At 33.9% G+C, this 18,850-nt stretch overlaps 1 protein-coding gene across 3 annotated transcripts in view; it reads left to right on the top strand.

The window, feature by feature from the left end:
* LOC145258191 (methionine synthase reductase-like) overlaps window positions 1–18,850 on the top strand; it is a 130,970-nt gene that overhangs the window by 41,349 nt on the left and 70,771 nt on the right. For 2 of the 3 annotated variants that reach the window (XM_080116080.1, XM_080116079.1), the window contains exon 2: window positions 10,809–10,975. The exons of the other annotated variant lie outside the window; for it this stretch is intronic. In XM_080116080.1, coding sequence (XP_079972206.1) covers window positions 10,829–10,975 — 147 coding nt within the window. In that variant the 5' untranslated portion in view covers window positions 10,809–10,828. The remainder of the gene's footprint in view (window positions 1–10,808; window positions 10,976–18,850) is intronic. 3 annotated transcript variants of the gene reach the window in all.

The raw sequence follows: 18,850 nt of genomic DNA, 5'->3' as shown, positions 1-18,850 counted from the left end.
CCCCATCCCCGATGTGAGCTCTTTAAACTGAATAAAAAAAAGTTCTCCCGTGACACTGCCAAATTTTGTGTACAAAAGAAATTTGGTTCTTCGTTATTTTATCGAAGTTTGAAAATTGAAATATTGAATTTCAAGTGAAACTAATGATATGTACTGAATGTCATGTCACAGTAATGAACATATCCAAAAATTACGAAAAACGATAATATAGAAAATTAGTTATTAATGAAAATAGTTTTCAAAGACAATTAATAAAAATTGAGTTTTGCAAAAAAAAAAAGAAACCGGAGAGTTCTAATTGTAACAAAAGGGAGATAAATATTTTGTGAAAACGAAAAATCTCTCACCAATTTAGCAAAACTGAATTATTTTATTTTTCGAGTTTCACTACAATAACGAACCAGAAATTCTTGCTAAAAACGGAAATGAAAGGAAATGTTCTGTTATTTAATTGAGAATATGTTTCTTTTTTTTTTTTTTATTTATAACTAGCATGGGGGGAGAGGGGGCTGACGTTGCCCGTTCATAAAATATAATTGAATATGATATTTTAATATATAGTCAATTACAAAAAAAAAAAAAAAAAAAAAAAATAGGACTTTGGTGCTATCAGCCAGAAGCAAAACCAAAACCAAAATTTTGTAAATGAAAAAATAAAAAATTAAAAAAATGCTGTGTTGGATGTGAACTTGCAAACGTTAAGTTCATAAGCGAACACATTATCGATCAGACCATGATGACACAGATGTTATGATGTAGCAAATTTAGCTTTCTAAAATGAAACAACAAATCGACTGTTTGCGCATATGCGATTAACAGTGTCAAAACCAAGATTTTTACCTGACCCCCCTTTTTTTTTTTTTTAACATAGGCATCACCACTTATCAAGGCCAAGAGGCCTCTCAAGGATAAGGGTTAAAGAGTGAACAGTAGACATTGGACAATATATATATAGTAATCATTAGTAATGAAAATTTGGTAAATTTGATAACTTATATAGAACGGCTCATCAAGAACTTATTTACGTTAGACTTGAACACAACCATATTGTAGTCAGCCGGAAAGCAGGAAAACGGAAGACAATTCCACAGGCGTGCAGTTCTAAGAAAGAAGCTTTGTTCATGGAATCTACGTTTAGGTTTAGGCACAGATAAAGAGTGGGGGGAATTATTGATAGTGTGTACAGCTAGACGAGTGTTTCTTGTGAAAGTTTGGCGAGGGGGGGATCATAGATTGAAGCTCAGTTGAACACCTTCCATGAAAATAACGATACATCAGAGACAAACTCACAACATCTCTTCTGTGAGATAGAGGTTGCAGGGAAAAGAAAAGGACATCTCCTACGAGGCTACGAAGTCTATTTTGAACTCTATTTAGGCAGGACAAGTCCTTTCTAGCAGCTCCTGCCCAGATGTGGCAACAATATTCCATCCTTGGACGTACCTGGCTCTTATATAGATAGAAAATAGCATCAGCAGTGAGATATTTACTGGATCGATAGAAAGATCCCACCATTTTTCCAGCGGCCTTGGCAACAGATTTGATGTACGTGTTCCATTTAAGATCAGGAGTAAAGGTCAAGCCCAGAAGCTTGTCAAAACTTGAGGCCTCCTGAAGACGAGAGCCATTCATTTCCAGATTTCATGATGCCAGATGTGGATCAGAATGTTGATGATGTAAAGAGAGAAGCTTGGTTTTAGATGCATTAAAAGTAACCAGCCACTCCTTTCCCCATTGTACTACGTGCTCAAGATCAGAGGAGAGAGAATTGGAGAGAACTTGGTCGTTTATTGTCTTAGATGTGCTACCATAAATGGTAGTGTCGTCAGCATAAATGTCTACAAATGATGTAAGGATGTGATTTGGAAGATCATTAATGTAGATCAGGAAAAGAGTTGGGCCCAAACAAAACGACATTTCTACATTAAATAATTGACAATATTTTTCTCATTTTTTTTTTTATATTATGTGTCCACGAGATAGCTCTTTTTAATGATACCAGGAGGTTTGTGCCTGTTCGATGTGGATGACAAAAGTTTTTAGCAGACATACAAACACACACCCACAGCTGAGAGTTCTATTATAAAAGAAGATTGAACCTAAAATATAGATAAAATTTGTATTTTGTTTACTTTCCTCTGTAATTCTTTGTGGAATAATATGTACAATATACGAGCTACACTTGTAAAACAAAAGCGTAAAAAGAAAGCCCAAAAAATGGTATTTTTTATTTTCTTTCCACCTCGGCATTCACTGTTAAATTGACGCTTTTTATAGGTTTTTGAGTATTCTGAAAACAAATATCACTGGTATGGACGAAAATTGGATTATTTATGGAGACTGCTTATGGTAAAAATTTGTTTACATTGTATTTGAAGACGACCATGTTGTAGTATGCAGGAAAACAATCCCGTGCTATAATATTCAACAGATGAAAAGTTGTTAATGTATATAATGGGTATTGGGGTCTAAACTGAACCACTATTTCTGAAAAGCATGTATATATATATACAAGCAAAACAGCTTAATGGGAAAATTCATCTATATATATAAAAGTGAAAATGTGTGTATGTATGTATTTTCGCTTTTTGTGTATGTCTGCAAAAGGCTTTTTTCATCGGTCTTCTCGCTCGGCTTGCTTTTTCTTAAAACTTTTTATATCAATGGGGATCGCATGTGTATTTAATTTGCCTGACTTTCACATGCTATTTTTTCCAGATATTTCGATCGCCACGTGTTTCTTTCACTTTTCAGTATAAAACAAGCGAAAACTGACTTGCAGCCGCGTCCTGTTTCAAGATCAAAAATCACGCTACTTAAGTTTCTCGCACCTGTCAATTTCATTTTATAAACGTTAAATTAAGATGCTTTTTCATTCCTCTTCTCTCGTGGCCGAGATGGTTAGGTCCCAAGGTTTTTTTCCATTTCATTTCCACCTCCACGTCAAAAGTTCAGGGTTCAAGCCTACTTTCCTACTAAAATTTTTTTTTTCTTTTACACCTCCAAACACCCGGCCAACGTTTTTTTATTTTAAAACATGTTTGTTTTAATCACCCCCCCACCCACCCCAACACACACCTACAAACACCCAGGCCACGCCAAGTACCCCCCACTAGTGATAAAATAAAAGTAAGTTATGAAAAAACTGTAAGTCTTTGAGTTTTAGCAAAATTTTATTATATATATATATATATATATGTCTGTTTATTATTCAAATATTATTGGTTGTATATGTGCATACATGTCTCAGTAGGGCAGGTTGATTTGCAACTTTTTTTCAGAAAATCAACAAGGCACTGGTGATGATAGTTGGGGTTTGATGTAAAAAGAACACATACCAAAAATTAGATTCCTATCTTGAAAGGAAAATTGAGCATTTAATTTTAAAAATCGTGACGGAAAATGCTGAGAAATCCTTAATTTTCATAGCATTTTACATGAAACTGACTTTGAATTTCTACTATTTTCATAAAAAATTTAATTAAAATTGATATATTTATATGAAATACATTGAAAGAAAAATAAATACATGAATTATAATTTTAATTATGAATCACAACTAGCAAAATATCTCAACATTGATTGAACAAAAACTGTAAGAAAAGGCTAATTAGCGACTGTCTTTTAAATTTCATGATTCAAAAATATGTGAAGATGTACTACGAAATATAACAACTTGATACAAGTTAGAGAACCATGTATTTTAATTTTTTATTAAACATAATAATAAGAACTATGTTATAATAAAACTAAATTTTTCTGTGTAATTTCCTTTTGAGGAAAATGAAGATCTAATTTGGTGGCACAATGATTTTGTAATTATGTGTCTATGTCTTGCTTCCTGCCCATATACAACTTGTGAAGCTTCTGTTGTTTATTTCACAGCTCTTTCCACTCCTTGTGAGTGGGCGGGTAATTTAGGAAATTCTAGTTTTGTTCCTGTCATAGACGATTTTACAGGTTCTTCACTTGTAAAACATTCTGTAAGTGCAGGTTCACAAACTCCAGTTTGAGAAAGATCAATCAAATATGACCAATGTGTGGCTGCAAAATTGATAGCAGTAATTTTTTTTTCAGTCTTTTTTTTTTGGTGGTTCACTATTTCTGAAAAAAGAAAAAAAAAACTTATTTTTTTAATATTTTTGTGATGCAATATGAATAAATCTGTTTGGGTAAATTGAGATAATAAAATTTAATGGATGAATATTTATTTACCTAATGGACAAAATCTTTTTAATGGCCTCTTCTCTCACTTCCAATTCATCTGAATTTAGCATCGAAATTATCATATTTTTCGGAAGTAGTCCAAAAGCACTATATTTTAAACTGTTAAAAACAGTATTTTGAATTTCAGTTGATTGTTGTTTTGTCCTCTGGATCAGATTAAAAATATACTGTTGTTGGTTAGAAAAATTATTGTCAGTTTTGATCTCGAACCAACTAACTGCATACACTTGGATGATAAATTTGACCAGAATGTTTAATTTATCATGGAGTGTTTGAGGATAGACACCTCTGGTCCATAAACACATTAACCTTATAGCTAATGTTAACCATCTTGCTTGATTCAAGGGCCCAATTTTCCAAGCTGCATATCTTGGATTAACTTCTCCTTGAGAAATGCTAACAGCATACTCAAAAAGTAGCCTCTGGTCTCCACTTAAATTACTTGTTACTTCTGCTGTCAGATGATGATGATCTAGAGGGTCATTAATTTTTTGAAATTCTACTTGAGGCAAATCTTCATAATTATTGATACAAAGTTTCCCCAAAGGACCAGTAAATGTTGTTGGGCTTCTTGTTGTTCCATCAATTGAGTTAAAAATTGCTGTAAATGGCAGTTCATTTTGATGAAGTGAACAGCCAATAGTATGTAAATTTTTGTTAATTGTTTTTTTTTCAAAAGCTGTAATAAGTCCTGCTTCACAGCCAGTGTTTGTACTGGTATTATCAACCAAAATTGCCTTAACAGTATCCACACTGTTATATTCTGTTAAAACTGCAGCAGCATCTTCAGCTAAGAGAACACCAGTTGCCCCCAGATTCGGTATCACTCTATGGGTAAGATATTTACTCTCCGTTCCTGTTTCTCTGGTGAAAGTTAAGTGGCGTTCTTCTCCTTTGTTTTTCACTATCTTTTTCTTACCATTTTCATCCACAACTTCTTTGTATTGTAAAGTGTCCTTATCTATTCTACAATCAATTCCAACACAAAGTAGATTTTCATTTTGATGGACATGCTGCAAATTACTGGGTAGTTTTATTTTAGCCTTTTCTCTATCAATTTTGGATTTATCTAAAATTATGTCCTTCAAATTTCATTTTGGGTGAAGAAGGCCCATATGTTTAAAGTCCAGCAGAAAGGCATTAGCTAGACATGCACCAAGATTGGAAGATACATCACCTCTGATAAGTTCCATAGAATATCTTGGGATTTTTAAAAGGCTGTAAGGTCCCTTTAGCTGTCTTCCTGGATCAAAACTGTCATCTGTTGTTCTTTCACTAGAAGATGACTGTATCGAAATATTTGTGGAAGCTTGTTCCTGTCTTTCGTTCTGCCTCTCCAGTTTACCCACTTTAGCAGACTTTTGGTATTTTTTTTATAGCATCTTTATCGATAGGTCCCAGTTGATAATAACCTTTTGGCCCTTTTTTTTTTCTCTCTGGTCTTTTAAATATGCTCTGTCCTCTAGTCGAACCTGAAAATTGCAAAATGTGCATGTTTAATAATAGATTCAGAATAAATAATAAATACAAATATTATTTTATTTTCCACAAAAAGGGAACATAATTGCAGGTGAAACTATAAAATTAATCTTACCTTCTTGTTAGGAGGACAAGTGCAGACTATGTGCCTTGTTTGACAATTTTCTGTCTTGCACTTTACTGCAAAGTCATCACATCTCAAGACAGGAAGTTTACAGCTACAAGAAGATATATCAAACAGTCTGTCTAGCTGGTCCTTCATTTTTTTCACTTTGGTTGCTGAAAGAGATTTCCTGTCAATCTGTTTGGCCTTCCTATAGCAAAATATATTTATCTTCTGTCCTATATAACGTTCCCTTAACAAGGGCAATTGTGGATTGAATGCTTGCCAAATACTAATTATTTCCTTGGCAATTAACTTAGAGATCTGATTATATTCTAAGTGGGGATAACTGTTTTCGAGGAAATAACTAAACTGGATGACTTGTCGTAAAGTTGGGGGTGCTGTTTCATCCAAACGACAAGGTGGACCAGCAAATCTTGGTGAACCACGGGTTAAAACCGAACGTCGTGCTTTTACTGACATTTTAAATCTGAAAGGTAAAATAAATAAATGGATGATAACTGAAGGAAATTGTTTTAGGCTATATTCCAGTTTCATATGTAAAAAAAAAAAAGTGCTAGTAATGATAAGAAGTAATAAAAAACTTTGTAGAGTTGAATTAGATGTATTGAAGAGACAGGACCAGACCAAACCAGATCATAGTAGTGTTTAGTTTAGACATTTTTTTAACAGACTTTAGCTCCTCCTTCAATAACATGAATTTATCCATAAAGTGATTCATTTTTGCTGTAGCCATGCCATTTTAAACGAGTGTTTAGTGTTTGAAAAACCAGTGCTTGTGCATATATGTTACCATGCTATTTTTAATGGTATTTTCAAGTTAAATTTAATTTTACGATATTTGTTTATTGAATTGTTAGGTGAAAGTACAAAATGGTTACAACACACCCTCCCCTCCCCCTGTGTTAATAATGGCTTTCTAAATAATAAAGTTATTTCAGCACAATACCATTCATGAACGAGTACCGAAAACCCTTATCTACTCGTATTAACCTTTGTATGTTATCTAATTTTAAAACTATAATTTTCGAAAAATTACTCCCTAAAAATAAAAGAAATAAAAAATTTGCCACTAATTTTCTGCAAAATAATTTTTTATTGCGTAGAAAAACTTAAAAATTTACCTGGTTATGTTTCGTAAAGAATGTGTAGAAGAAAATTGGGTGTTTATGCATTTTTAGTACTGTGCTATTCTTAAGCAGTTTTTTGGGGGGTTAAATTCAAGTTCCACGCTGTCTTTTATATTAAATTGTTAGGTGGAAGCACAGAATAGTTATAAAACACCGTCCCCTCATGTTAAGAATGGCTTTCAAAATATTAGCGTTATTTCAGCACGGTACCAAAAATGCACAAGTACCTAAAATTCTATGGGCCATTTTTTTTTTTTTTTTAATATAAAACTGGAATATTACCGTATTTTTAATAAATCCTTCAAATAGAATTCGATGTGAAATCGAAAAACAAATTACAGAAGTAAAAAGTTAACTTACAACAACGGGAAAAATTTCTTCAGTGAATAAAACAAATACATTTAAAGTCACGTCAGACACTTGAAATATAATAATATATATTTTAAACAAGCCTTTTTAGTTTCTCCTTTCGAAATAATTTGCTCTTTAGCCTAAAATTGTAAATTATCTCAATTAAAAGATAAACAAACGTCAATTTTCAATAGGAATAACAAGCGTGTGAAATACCACAGTGAAATCTAAGATGTCCCCACCCAAAGAAGTTCCTGAAATGAAAAAGTAAACTTCAGTCGCTATTATTTTAAAAACAATTTTATCTTTACAATAAATATTTATTTTATTAATTCATTATCCTCACTCATTTTATTTAACGATGTGGATTGTTTTGATGACGGGACGTACTTGACAATTCACCGAAAAACATTTAATAGCTGCAATTTTTCAACTTTTAAAGTCGTTTCCTCAAGCGAAGATAACGATTTTGAAAAAAATATTTTGTGTGGGTATTTTTTATGTCAAACCCCAACTATTATCACATGTGCATCACCGGGGTTTCAAAATCGACCTGCTCTAATGTCTCAGTGGAATCCTAATTCAAGGAGACCACCTCAACAGACCAAAAAACAGGAGCAATATTTTTGTGGTCTCCTTAAATTAGGACTCCACTGAAACATGTATGCACATATGTAACCAATAATGCTTGTATAATAAACAAACTATATACCAGCTCTGTCCTCCATTGAGCGCTCTTTAATAATCATGTGGGTTTCATTGAATTTACCTCCAGGAACTAATTTATACAACCATTATACATACATATCATTATTCTTTTATACCTACAGGCATTAGTGTTCCATCCTTATGTAATCATCAGCGTAGGATGACAGTAGCTGCTGGTCGGGAGATTCAAATCTAGCCATGAAGCCACATTTGACACCATTTGCCAAGCCTTTACCTCCAGGCCACCAAACAATTGCCATGAGAATGAAGGGAATTAATAACTAATAAACACACAAACGGATGCAGACATTAGACAACCCAGAGTGTTAGAACGAGTGGAAGTTGTGAACGTTGCATTAATGTGAGTTGACTGTCTCTTAGTTTATACTTCCCAGACAATGCCAATCCTTAAGTAGTATTAAAGGGATGAAGTAGTTTTCTGAATATTAAAACTTTTATTATCCAATGTAATCCGTTATGTTTTTACTGGAGGCCATGTTCTTTCTCCAACTGAACAAGTACTATTACGCATGCGTGTTATAAAGCCTCCTCCTTCCCATGTTAAGAATGGCGAACACCACTGACATTCATTAACTAATATATTGATGGGAAATGTTTAAATATCCAGAAAACGACTTGTCGTTGCCAAATTTAAATGTGATATTCGTTTTCAGCATACCCGAAAACTTATAAAAGTCGTCATTCTTCAATGAAACAATTAAACCAAACACTAAACGACATAAAGAACTTAAAGAATAAAAAAATTTTCCAAAATTAATGAATTTGGCATTAAATAAGTTGGAAAGGGTTGATATGCTGTAAAACAAAACAGCCAAACCAAGCAAAATAACATGAATAAATATTTGAAGACATTAAGAACTTGAAGAATAAAAATTTGGGTGCTTCTACACTATTGGAACGAGATTTTGTAGTCGATAAATGGAGTTTTTAGATAAAAAACAATGGTTTCAACTGATTTTTTTTGTCAGTTCTAATAAGTTACAATGGTAGCTTCCAAATTATGCAGTCAAAATTACCTGAATATTATTGAATTATTAAAAAAAACTTTAATCGTGTTAGCAGGTGAAAAGCTGCAGCCATCTACAAGGTGGTCAAAAAGTCAGGTAACATTTTAAAGAAAAACGATATTAGCAATACACGTATATTTAAGTACCATACATTGAAATATAAAATGAAACAAACATGAAATATGTTTATTTTGTTAATTGTCGCCCATTTCTCTCTATCAATCGCTGGAAGCGATTAACCACTGATTGTGTAACACGTGTAATCATGTCAGCTGATATCCGCGCAATCTCCTCTTCAATAAATAACTTTAAAGACGCTATTGTATCAGGCTTCTTGCCATAAACGCTATCCTTTACATAGCCCCAAAGCCAGAAATCAGGAGGGGTAAGTTTATATATTACACTCAAATATTTAAACAAATAATATTAAACGAATAGAGATTATAATGGATCATATTGTTTTTTCTACCTTTAACATGTTACCTGACTTTTTGACCACCCTGTAGTTTAAATCGAAACGGAAAATTACCTCCCTTTTGAACTTCCGAGTCTTACGATCGTTTTCAAATTCTATTTTTTTTTTTTTTTCAATAAAAAATTTTCTACCTTATCGATTTTCGTAATTTTTGGATATATCTTAAAAATGCGTAGATACCATTGTTTTCATGTGAACTTCAGTTTTATGATTTCCGAAAATTCGTCCTAATAGTGTAGAAGCGCCAAAATGTTTGTTCGTGTGTGCCAGAAGGCATACCTTCCAGGTGTTGCATCATCATTTTGAGGAAGACGAGTTTATTGCCCGTCACCTAAGGCGCCCTCACTAGGAAATGAGTTTGAGTTTGGCTATTTTTATATTTGAATTATTTTACCTTATCAATTTTCTTAATTTTTGGATATAATCATCTTAAAAATATGAGGAATACGTAGATAGCATTGTTTTCATGTGAAATTCAGTTTTACAATTTCCAAAAATCTCGTCCCAATTCTGTAGAAGCACCCACAAGGTTACTCCACATTTTTTTTTTGCAAGCTGACTTGCTTTATAGGCATATGGGTGAACTTGAAGCCAAGGAGTAACTTTTTTTTTTTCTTGGTATAATAAATTTTTTTTTCTGTTATAATAAATTTTGGTAAATTTTTACTTGGTATTATTTTAGAAAAAGCGTAAACTCAAACTAGTAGAAAAAAATAATATTACCTTATGCTACAACAGAACACCAACCATTTTTTTTATTTTTTTTATTTATTTATTTTTTTTTTTTTTTAGAGGTGTTTGAGGTCGCTGACAACAACTCTGATAATCAAACCCGTTGCAAATTTACCGTTTGCATGGTATGAACCCCTGGACCCTGGGACTACTTTGCCCCATTTCACCACCCTCGTTTATGCTACGCGCTCTTAGTTTCTTACTGAAATGCATACACACGCATAGTCACTTAACGTTTTACAAGGTGCATTAATATATGGCAGACATTTAAGTAACAAGAAATATTTTTCATAAAATAAGTTTTCACTTCATTTAATAGTAATTAAAACAAATACTGTAGAAGCACCAAAATTATTTTTAAAAAGTTACTGAATTCTTCATTAAATAAGCTTAAAAGGGTTGATATGCCATTAAGCAAAAAAAACCATCCAACCAAACCTCTCATCTGGTTTTAACAGTTCCTGCCCTCCGTCCCCTTTTGTTCTTTTACATACGTAAAGTGTTGCGCATATACCTATATTTATGTTTTTTTTTTTTTATGTTTGTACCTCCAGGTTTTTCTGTCTCTTTCACAATGCCATCATGTTGCACGGGTCACTTCCTTTTGCTGTATGGGTCAGAGACTGGTCAAGCACAGTCGATAGCCGAGATGATTTTCGAAGAAGTTGGCGATCATGGTTTATCAGCATCGATTCATTGTCTTAGCACGTTTCACGTACAAGTAAAGATGATTTGTATACTTGTGTTAAGCTAACATTATTGCAATTCTTCGAACTCTCATCATCTTGCCAACGTTTTGACCCATGTAATCTCCAACCTTCTTCAGGTGCATCTTTTCGAACTTGAACCTCCAGAAGAGTGTCATTTTACAACTGAATTTTACCAAGTGTTTTATCCACTATGCCACAGATCTTTGTAAAAAGGTAAAATTAAGTTATAAAATTACACTCTTCTGGAGGTTGAAGATTCAATCCTCAGTGCAGGCAACACTCAAAATACAATTGCAAATTGCTTAGGACTTTTCTACCCAGTTATGACTGATGGAACAAGAACATGCTACCCATGTGGATTAAATAAAGAAATTTTCATTTGAAATTCCGTGCGGATTCCTGAGTTCAACAAGATACACTTAAAGAAGGTTGCAGGTTACATTGACCAAGATGCTGCGAAAATGCTAACACTTAAGATGAGAACCGTAGTCCAAAGAACCCAAATAATATGAATAACCAGTCTTCATCTCAAAAATAATACAAATTATTGGGATTCTTCAAATTACTCATCTTGTCAAGATTTTGGTCAATATAATCTCTGACCTTCTTCAGATGCATCTTTTCAAACTTGGGAATCTTTATGCCAAACTCCGAAACCAGTACTGTGAACTAACTCTTTATTATGTTTCAAGAATTTTTTAGATGGAGATTGATGAATTAGATTATTTGGATTATTCGGACTACTATTCTCATCTTGAATGTTATTATTTATTTATTGTTTCGAAAATCAATGTAACCTCCAACCCTCTTCAGGTGTCTCTTGTCGAACTCTGAATACTTTCTGTCAAACTTGGGAATTTGCACAGAATTTTGAACGGAACCGGTTATTTAATCCACAGGGATAGTATGCTCGAATTCCATCAGTCATGATCGGGTAGAAGCGTTATTCCGAGTATAGCTCGTACTCAGCATTAAACCTTCAACCTCCCTATATAAATGAAATTTACTGTTATCATCTTGAATGTTATCCTCGCAAGGACACATGATGCACAGATTTAAAAGTGCAAAGAAATAATCTGATATATAAAAGGCTGTATCTCTGTCTGTCTCCATATTTTCAAACTTTATCTCCTCCGAAACTAAAAGTCGCAGAGCGGCGCTAGGCGCCTCAAATGATTGGATTTTTTACAGACCATTCTTTTTTATGGGTCTTTAGTCGGTTAAAATAGTTTTTAAGGGGGGTCAAAAATGGGTAAAAATTTAACAACTCGTTATACATTTTGTACATCCATGTTAGTTTATTTTTAATTTTTAATCAGTTCATATGCATGTCACATTGGTACAGTGGTAATTTCACTAGATTTGGTTTCAATTCTTGCTGATGGCACCCAAATACTTTTTTTTTCAACTTTTGAAATCACGACACTATAATTAATATATACGAAATCTGGACAAATTAAAATATATTTAAGCATATTTTACACTCTGGCGCCTCTACACACCCCTCTCTCCCGCTAGTCAATTCTACATGACAATCTTCTGGAGGTTGAAGGTTCAATCCTGATTATAGGCAATATGTGATAATATGATTACAAATTATTTAAGACTTCTATATGGTGATAGCTAACGGAATGAAAGCCAGCTACTCTCATGGATTAAATAAAAGGTTAGTTTGAAATTCAGAATTCCAAGTTCAACATGATCCACTTAATAAAAGTCTGTTGGTTACATGACTGAGTAGAAGTGTTAATTTTATTTTAATTCTTGGTTATTATGGCCTGCTCATGGTTGATGCAATAATCTATGACCGTGGATTTAATAAAGAGTTCAGTTCAAAATTCTATAAAGTTTTTCTTAGTTCAACTAGAAGGTTACCGATTTGAAAAGCAGCACCACGAAAAAAGTTGAAGGTTACATCGGCCAAAACGTTCTTAATATAACAAACATCATCATCATCATCATCTTTGGATCATCATCATCATATTTTGTTTAACATTCGTTTTACATCCTGACATATGTTGCAAGAAGAAATTAATTTCCAAACTAACCTATCACTAGTCAGGCTTTTATTAATCCTTCTTGGACTTCTGTTTTTTCCTTTTTTTTTTTTTTTTTTTTTTTTTACAAGGGAGTCATCATTTATCAAGACCTAAAGACCACTCGAGGATAAGGGTTAATGAGTGTAAGGTAGTAGTGGAAATTGGGTGGAATTGGATTAATTAATAGGATGTCTCAACAAGAATTTGTTTACATTGGACTTGAAAACGACCATGCTGTAGTTAGCTGGAAAGCAGTTCCGTGGTAGAGTTCCACACGTGGGCAGTTCTTAGAAAGAAACTTAGTTCCTGAAATTTGCGTTTAGTTTTAGGCACAGATAGATAATAGAGGAAATTGTTGACAGTGGTTGTAGCTAGACATGTGTTTGCTATGAATATTTTACAAGGGATCATAAATTGAAGCTCAGTCAAGCACTTGCTATGAAAATAATAATAGAGCAGAAATAGACTCATCATGTCTCTTCTGTGAGGAAGAGGTTGCAAGCAGGAGTAAAGGTTGGCTTCACACTCTCCAAAGCCTGCAAACTGAGGCCTCACCATCGGATATAGTTTAAGGTCATATCCAGGACCCAGGAGTAAAGAATATCACCTATTAGGTTTTGAAACTGGTTTTGAATCCTGTCAAAGCAGGATAGGGTGCTCCGAGTAGCTCCTCCACAAATGTGGCAACAGTACTCCATTTTAGGACATATTTGATCCTTATATGGGTATGGATTGCGTTGGGCATTCCAAACGTTCTGGAGTAGTAGAATGATCCAACCATTTTTCCAGTGACCTTGGCAACAGATTTAATATAAGTATTCTATTTCTGGTTGGGAGTGAAAGTCTGTTTCAGAAGCTTGTTGAAGCAGGGTGCTTCCTCGAGATGAGAGCCCTGTGAACGGGATTTACTACCTTACTAATATACATTGCATTCTTTCCCACAATCATTATTTTTCCAATCAAGATGATAATAGTAGTCCAAATAATACAAATTATTGATCCTCTAAAAAAATTTCTAAACAATAATTTAGATTCAAAATTTTCTAACATATATTTAACATATAAAGCTATTTTGTCAGATTTTCAAAGCCAGCAACCAATTTTATTGTCATTCCAGTATGTTATTGGGAATGAATATATTTTATTTTGTTTTATTTTTTTTTTTTTCTGAAAATATTTATTCAGGCTAAAAAAAAACTATTAGGATGAATAAATTTTCTTGTACTTAATGAATAGGATTCAGCACTAAAAAAAGTAATCATGCAATGAGTTATTTCCCTTGATATCTACAAAAATATGGATCTAAAATCATATTTTAAAACCTTTTATAATTTATGGACACACCCTCGAACCCGATTTCTTACGATGCAGAGCTAACCCCCTTTTCCTTAGTTTGAAAAGAAACATGGTTTTCACACTTGATGAAGGTCATAGGTTTCAACGACCGAAACGTTGTGCCAATAAGACCCAAGATGAGAATAATTGTCCAAACAATCGAAACAATACAAACATTCATACCTCATCTCAAAAAGTTCAGAATTGCATTAATGGGAAGCTTCCACATGCATTGCAAATTATTGTTTGTTCTTTGGCCAGGTTTTTATTTATCCCGCTTTTTCTAAAATCCATCATCATCACTTCCTCCCATATTTTCCTTGGCTTTCCTTTGCTAACTGACCTTGCTTATTCAACTGTTCTACATCTACTTACCCAAGCACTATCATCTATTCTTTGAATGTGACCAAACCAGCAAAGTTTCCTGTGTTCTGCATACACATCCATATAATGTCCAGATTTAATTTCCTCTGAGGTCATCAGATCTAAGCCTGTCTTTAAGATTTGCATTACACATCCTGTGTCATATCTTTCCATGCAACACATATCCTCAACCCTCACTGGTAAAGTTTAACTTCCATACAAATCCATTGCACACACATGCATAATACTCTTTCCTTGGCCAACATTGGTAACTCTTTGCTTGTTAGTAATAACAAAAGTTCCTTGAATTTGCTCCATCCACTTCTAACACTTGCTCCTCCCTATGCTCCAGTTATATTGCCAAGGTAACAAAACTTTTGGACAACCCCAATGGCATTGTCATCTACATGTACAATGGCCACTCTAAAAGTAATGCTTCCTATTTTTTTATTCTACCTGAATGGATCAGATCAGGGATTGCAAATGGCATTGTTATGATGACTGAATTGAACGTTTCTTCTCTCTGTTGCAGATATTGACAGTGTGAGATTCCAAGAAATGAACTCCTGTCATGGATATGTGTCAGAAACAGATGTGTCATTCAATTCCTTCATGCAGAGAAAAATTAAACATTTGCTGGCATCTGTTAAATGTTTATGAAGCCGATGCAGATGATATCAGCATAGTTAGGAGATGGGTTTGTCGATTTCAGAGTGGCGACAGAGATGTGAGTGACAAAGCGCATTCTTGATGCCCGTGCACAGCTACTATTCTATCACTGGCAAACGTGCATTGAGAATGACGGGGTGACTACATATAAAAATAAATTCTAGAGCACAAAAGATTGTGCGTTTTAATTGTATTGCTCTCGCCTTTGTAGCTCTTCAACATTTTTAATACTTGAGTAAAAAAATTGGATGCATTACTTTTAGAACGATCCTCATACGTTCTGCACATTTACGATCTCATCCGTCAAATTTATCCGATATCAAACTCGTTAATCATTCAAATTAACCTAATGAATCATATCTACACTTAATTTCTAAAGAATATTAGAAGCATCTTTTCAGTCTAAAGAGACAATGGATACACCCTATAAGGGTGTTTGCACAGTGATGGACTATAGCAAAGCAGAGGTTGTGCAATCTCTAACTGCACGTCTCTTAAACCGAATTGTTTTTGAGTCCAATGGTAAGGGAAAGTCCATTATGACTGGAAACAATGCCGGGGTAAACAAAACTGGTCTTATTTCAGAGTTTTATTCTTCCTGGACTATTTGCAACATTTAAGGCTTGCGAGTCTAGTTTACTCTACTGTTAAATCCTTAGCAAGATATATGAATTCATACCTTTCCCCAGTAGATACAAACCTGATAGATTCTTTACTTAGGTCGACAATGATAACGCTGTTGATTAGCTGAACAAACCAAACCTGCGACATAATGCATTCACATTTAACCCTCTACATAATCGCACAGGTGTTTGCTTAGAGATGTACCAGTGATCTTCTTTCGCATTGTGTTCTGCGGTCCTGAACATGCTGCCTCAGAATTGTGTGAATGTATCACTGTCACACTTTCGGAGTTCTGTATTGGCTATTTACCATGATGTTCCTAAGTTTTATGCATTCCCTAATTAGTTATGTCTATTGTTAACGGTTTTATTAGTTTTAATTAGTTATGTCTATTGTTAACGGTTTTATACCGTTAATAAAGAAAAAAAAAAAGAAGTAATGGCAGAGGTTTCCTGAACTTCTCCCACTCCTGACTTTTCAAACACAATCAGGGCTCTATGGACAAATTTATCTTCAGTTTATTGGAAATTTATTAAAATTGCCGAGTTTTAGTGCTTGAAGAGTTTTCTCCCTTTGACGATTCTAGATTTCTACTTATTTTTCAATGATGTAAGCAACTTAGAATTGTCTCCCTTTGTCTGTTAAATGATGACATGTTTTCGAGTTGAGTAACTTGGAGTTATCTCCTCTTTGACTGTATTTGTAAAGGCGCGTATGTGACATGTCTTTCTCTCCGTGTTGTAAACATGTAAAATAAACAGACATGTCTTTCTACATCTCTGTGTGTGTAAGAAAATGTTACGCTGTTAATTAATTTGTTTTCTTTTGTCATCGTCAATATAACTTCCAGTATGAAGTCATTTAAGGAAGAAACGTACGTTTTCTTTATTTACTTCATCATTAACTTAACAAACTTAACCCAGTACAGTTGACTTTTGGCAACTAAATATTTTTGTTTACTAGCCAATAAGAAAAGTTACTAACCAAACCAAATATGATTTTTGGAACATAATATCGTTCTTCCCTGACGAGTACATACATCATAAAGATTTTTTTGTTGTTTATTTCTTTTAAATAAGTGTAATTCTAAATATGCACCAAATTTTATATTGAAACTTGAAGATATAAACATTCAAATTTCTTCAGATGCTTTTTTTTAAAGCAGCCTTCGTTTTAAAAAGAAAAAAGAGTATTGTTCTATTAAACATTTATTGTTTAAATAATTTTACTTTGCTCATTTTATTTTAAAAACAAAGGTTTTGAAAAAACATCTTTCACTCAGTAATGAGCTTTGGAAGATTGTCAGTGGAAAAAACAATTGTCAAAAGAAAAGCGTTTTATTACTTGTAGTCACCATTTTGAAAAATCACTTGCAAATGTGACTGTTTCACTCGCAACGTAAAGCTCTGACATCAGAAACTATGCTCCAGTGGTGTCACCAAGATAACAAAACTACTGAACAAACCCATAGTCTCGCCATCCAAATATACGAGTTACCGATTTATTTATGGCGGACTATTATCCTTATCTTTCTTGGTTGTTGTTTGACAACGTTTCGGCCAACTATTCCTCTGGCTTTCATCAGCTGGTAATCGCGACGGGATAGGAATTCCGAATCTCCTAACTGCATTCTCAGCAATTACTGCCATCCATAGTTGTTGTCGTCTCACTACGTTTTGGCCAAGTAAGCCTCTGACCGGTTTTGGGTAGGATTGAAACCATTATCTTCAGACAATGCTCACCTGGAACCATAGAGATTCAACGTTTCTATTCACTGTGCCACGGGCCTTGAAGGTTGATCAAGGTTGGTTTTTTGGTCTTATAAATCCACATGTATTCATCATCTGATCTTCCATAAAATAAAAAAAAAATGTTTTGGTAGGTAAGTATGAGGATCGAACCAGAACCCTTGAGGCAAAGTTGTAAATTAAAGTGTGAAAAAAAAAGAGTGCAACGATTTTAACCATTGGGCCACCGCGAGATGCTAACGGAAACACGTTTGAATTTATTTAATTACTTGGATTTGGCAGGTGCACGTTTTAATGACTTAATGAGGTCAAGTTTGACTGCGGGATAGCATTTCATTTAGTGCGGGAATGCTTCCCCCCCCCCCAAGACGTTGGGGGTAGGGGGAAACATTATAGGAAAAGGCCTAATGGTATATATATTATTTAATTGGAATTCATTATTGAGATGAGTATTATTTATTAATTTAGTTACCACCTGCCGAAGGCCAGAGGAATAATTGGCCGAAATATCGTGAAACAACAACAAGAAAGTTGAGGATAATAGTCCGCAATAAATAAATTAATAAATAAATAAATACTATAGGGATGGTGAGGAACTGTCTTGATGCCCACCTTAGTCAAATAGTTTGATGTTCTCTTAGTACCCTTGGGACAAACTTTGCACAAATCTTCCGCATCTTCAGTTCCTCGCAAATAATTTTGTGTACAGTTCCCACACTGACATCAGATTGTACACTTATTGTCTCTATAGACACATGACGGTTCTTATCCACGATATTCTTTATTTGGCCAATCAACTTTGGTGTTCTGACTTCCTTACTCCTCTTACCCCTCTCATCATCCTTCACGGACTCCATACCTTTGAATCTCTTAAGCCACTCAAAAATTGATGTTCGATTCATGCAAGATGGTCCAAAAGCAGTCTGAAGCATTCTATACGTTCCTGTAGCATTTTTCCAAGTTGAAACATAATTTTATTGCATATCGTTCTTGTAAAGTATCCTCACGTCCAGACTACATTATTGAAATTCACCAGCTGTGACAGTCAGGCTTTAGTAGGGTGTATTCCAATTCCTGCTATAGCTGTTCATTTGAACGTGAAATCATA

The sequence above is a fragment of the Euprymna scolopes genome, chromosome 33 (genome assembly GCF_053919585.1).
Source record: "Euprymna scolopes isolate OS-2025 chromosome 33, ASM5391958v1, whole genome shotgun sequence".
Taxonomy (NCBI): Eukaryota; Metazoa; Mollusca; class Cephalopoda; order Sepiida; family Sepiolidae; genus Euprymna; species Euprymna scolopes.
Note: the sequence above shows the minus strand (reverse complement) of the source record. Positions and strands in the feature narration are given on the sequence as shown.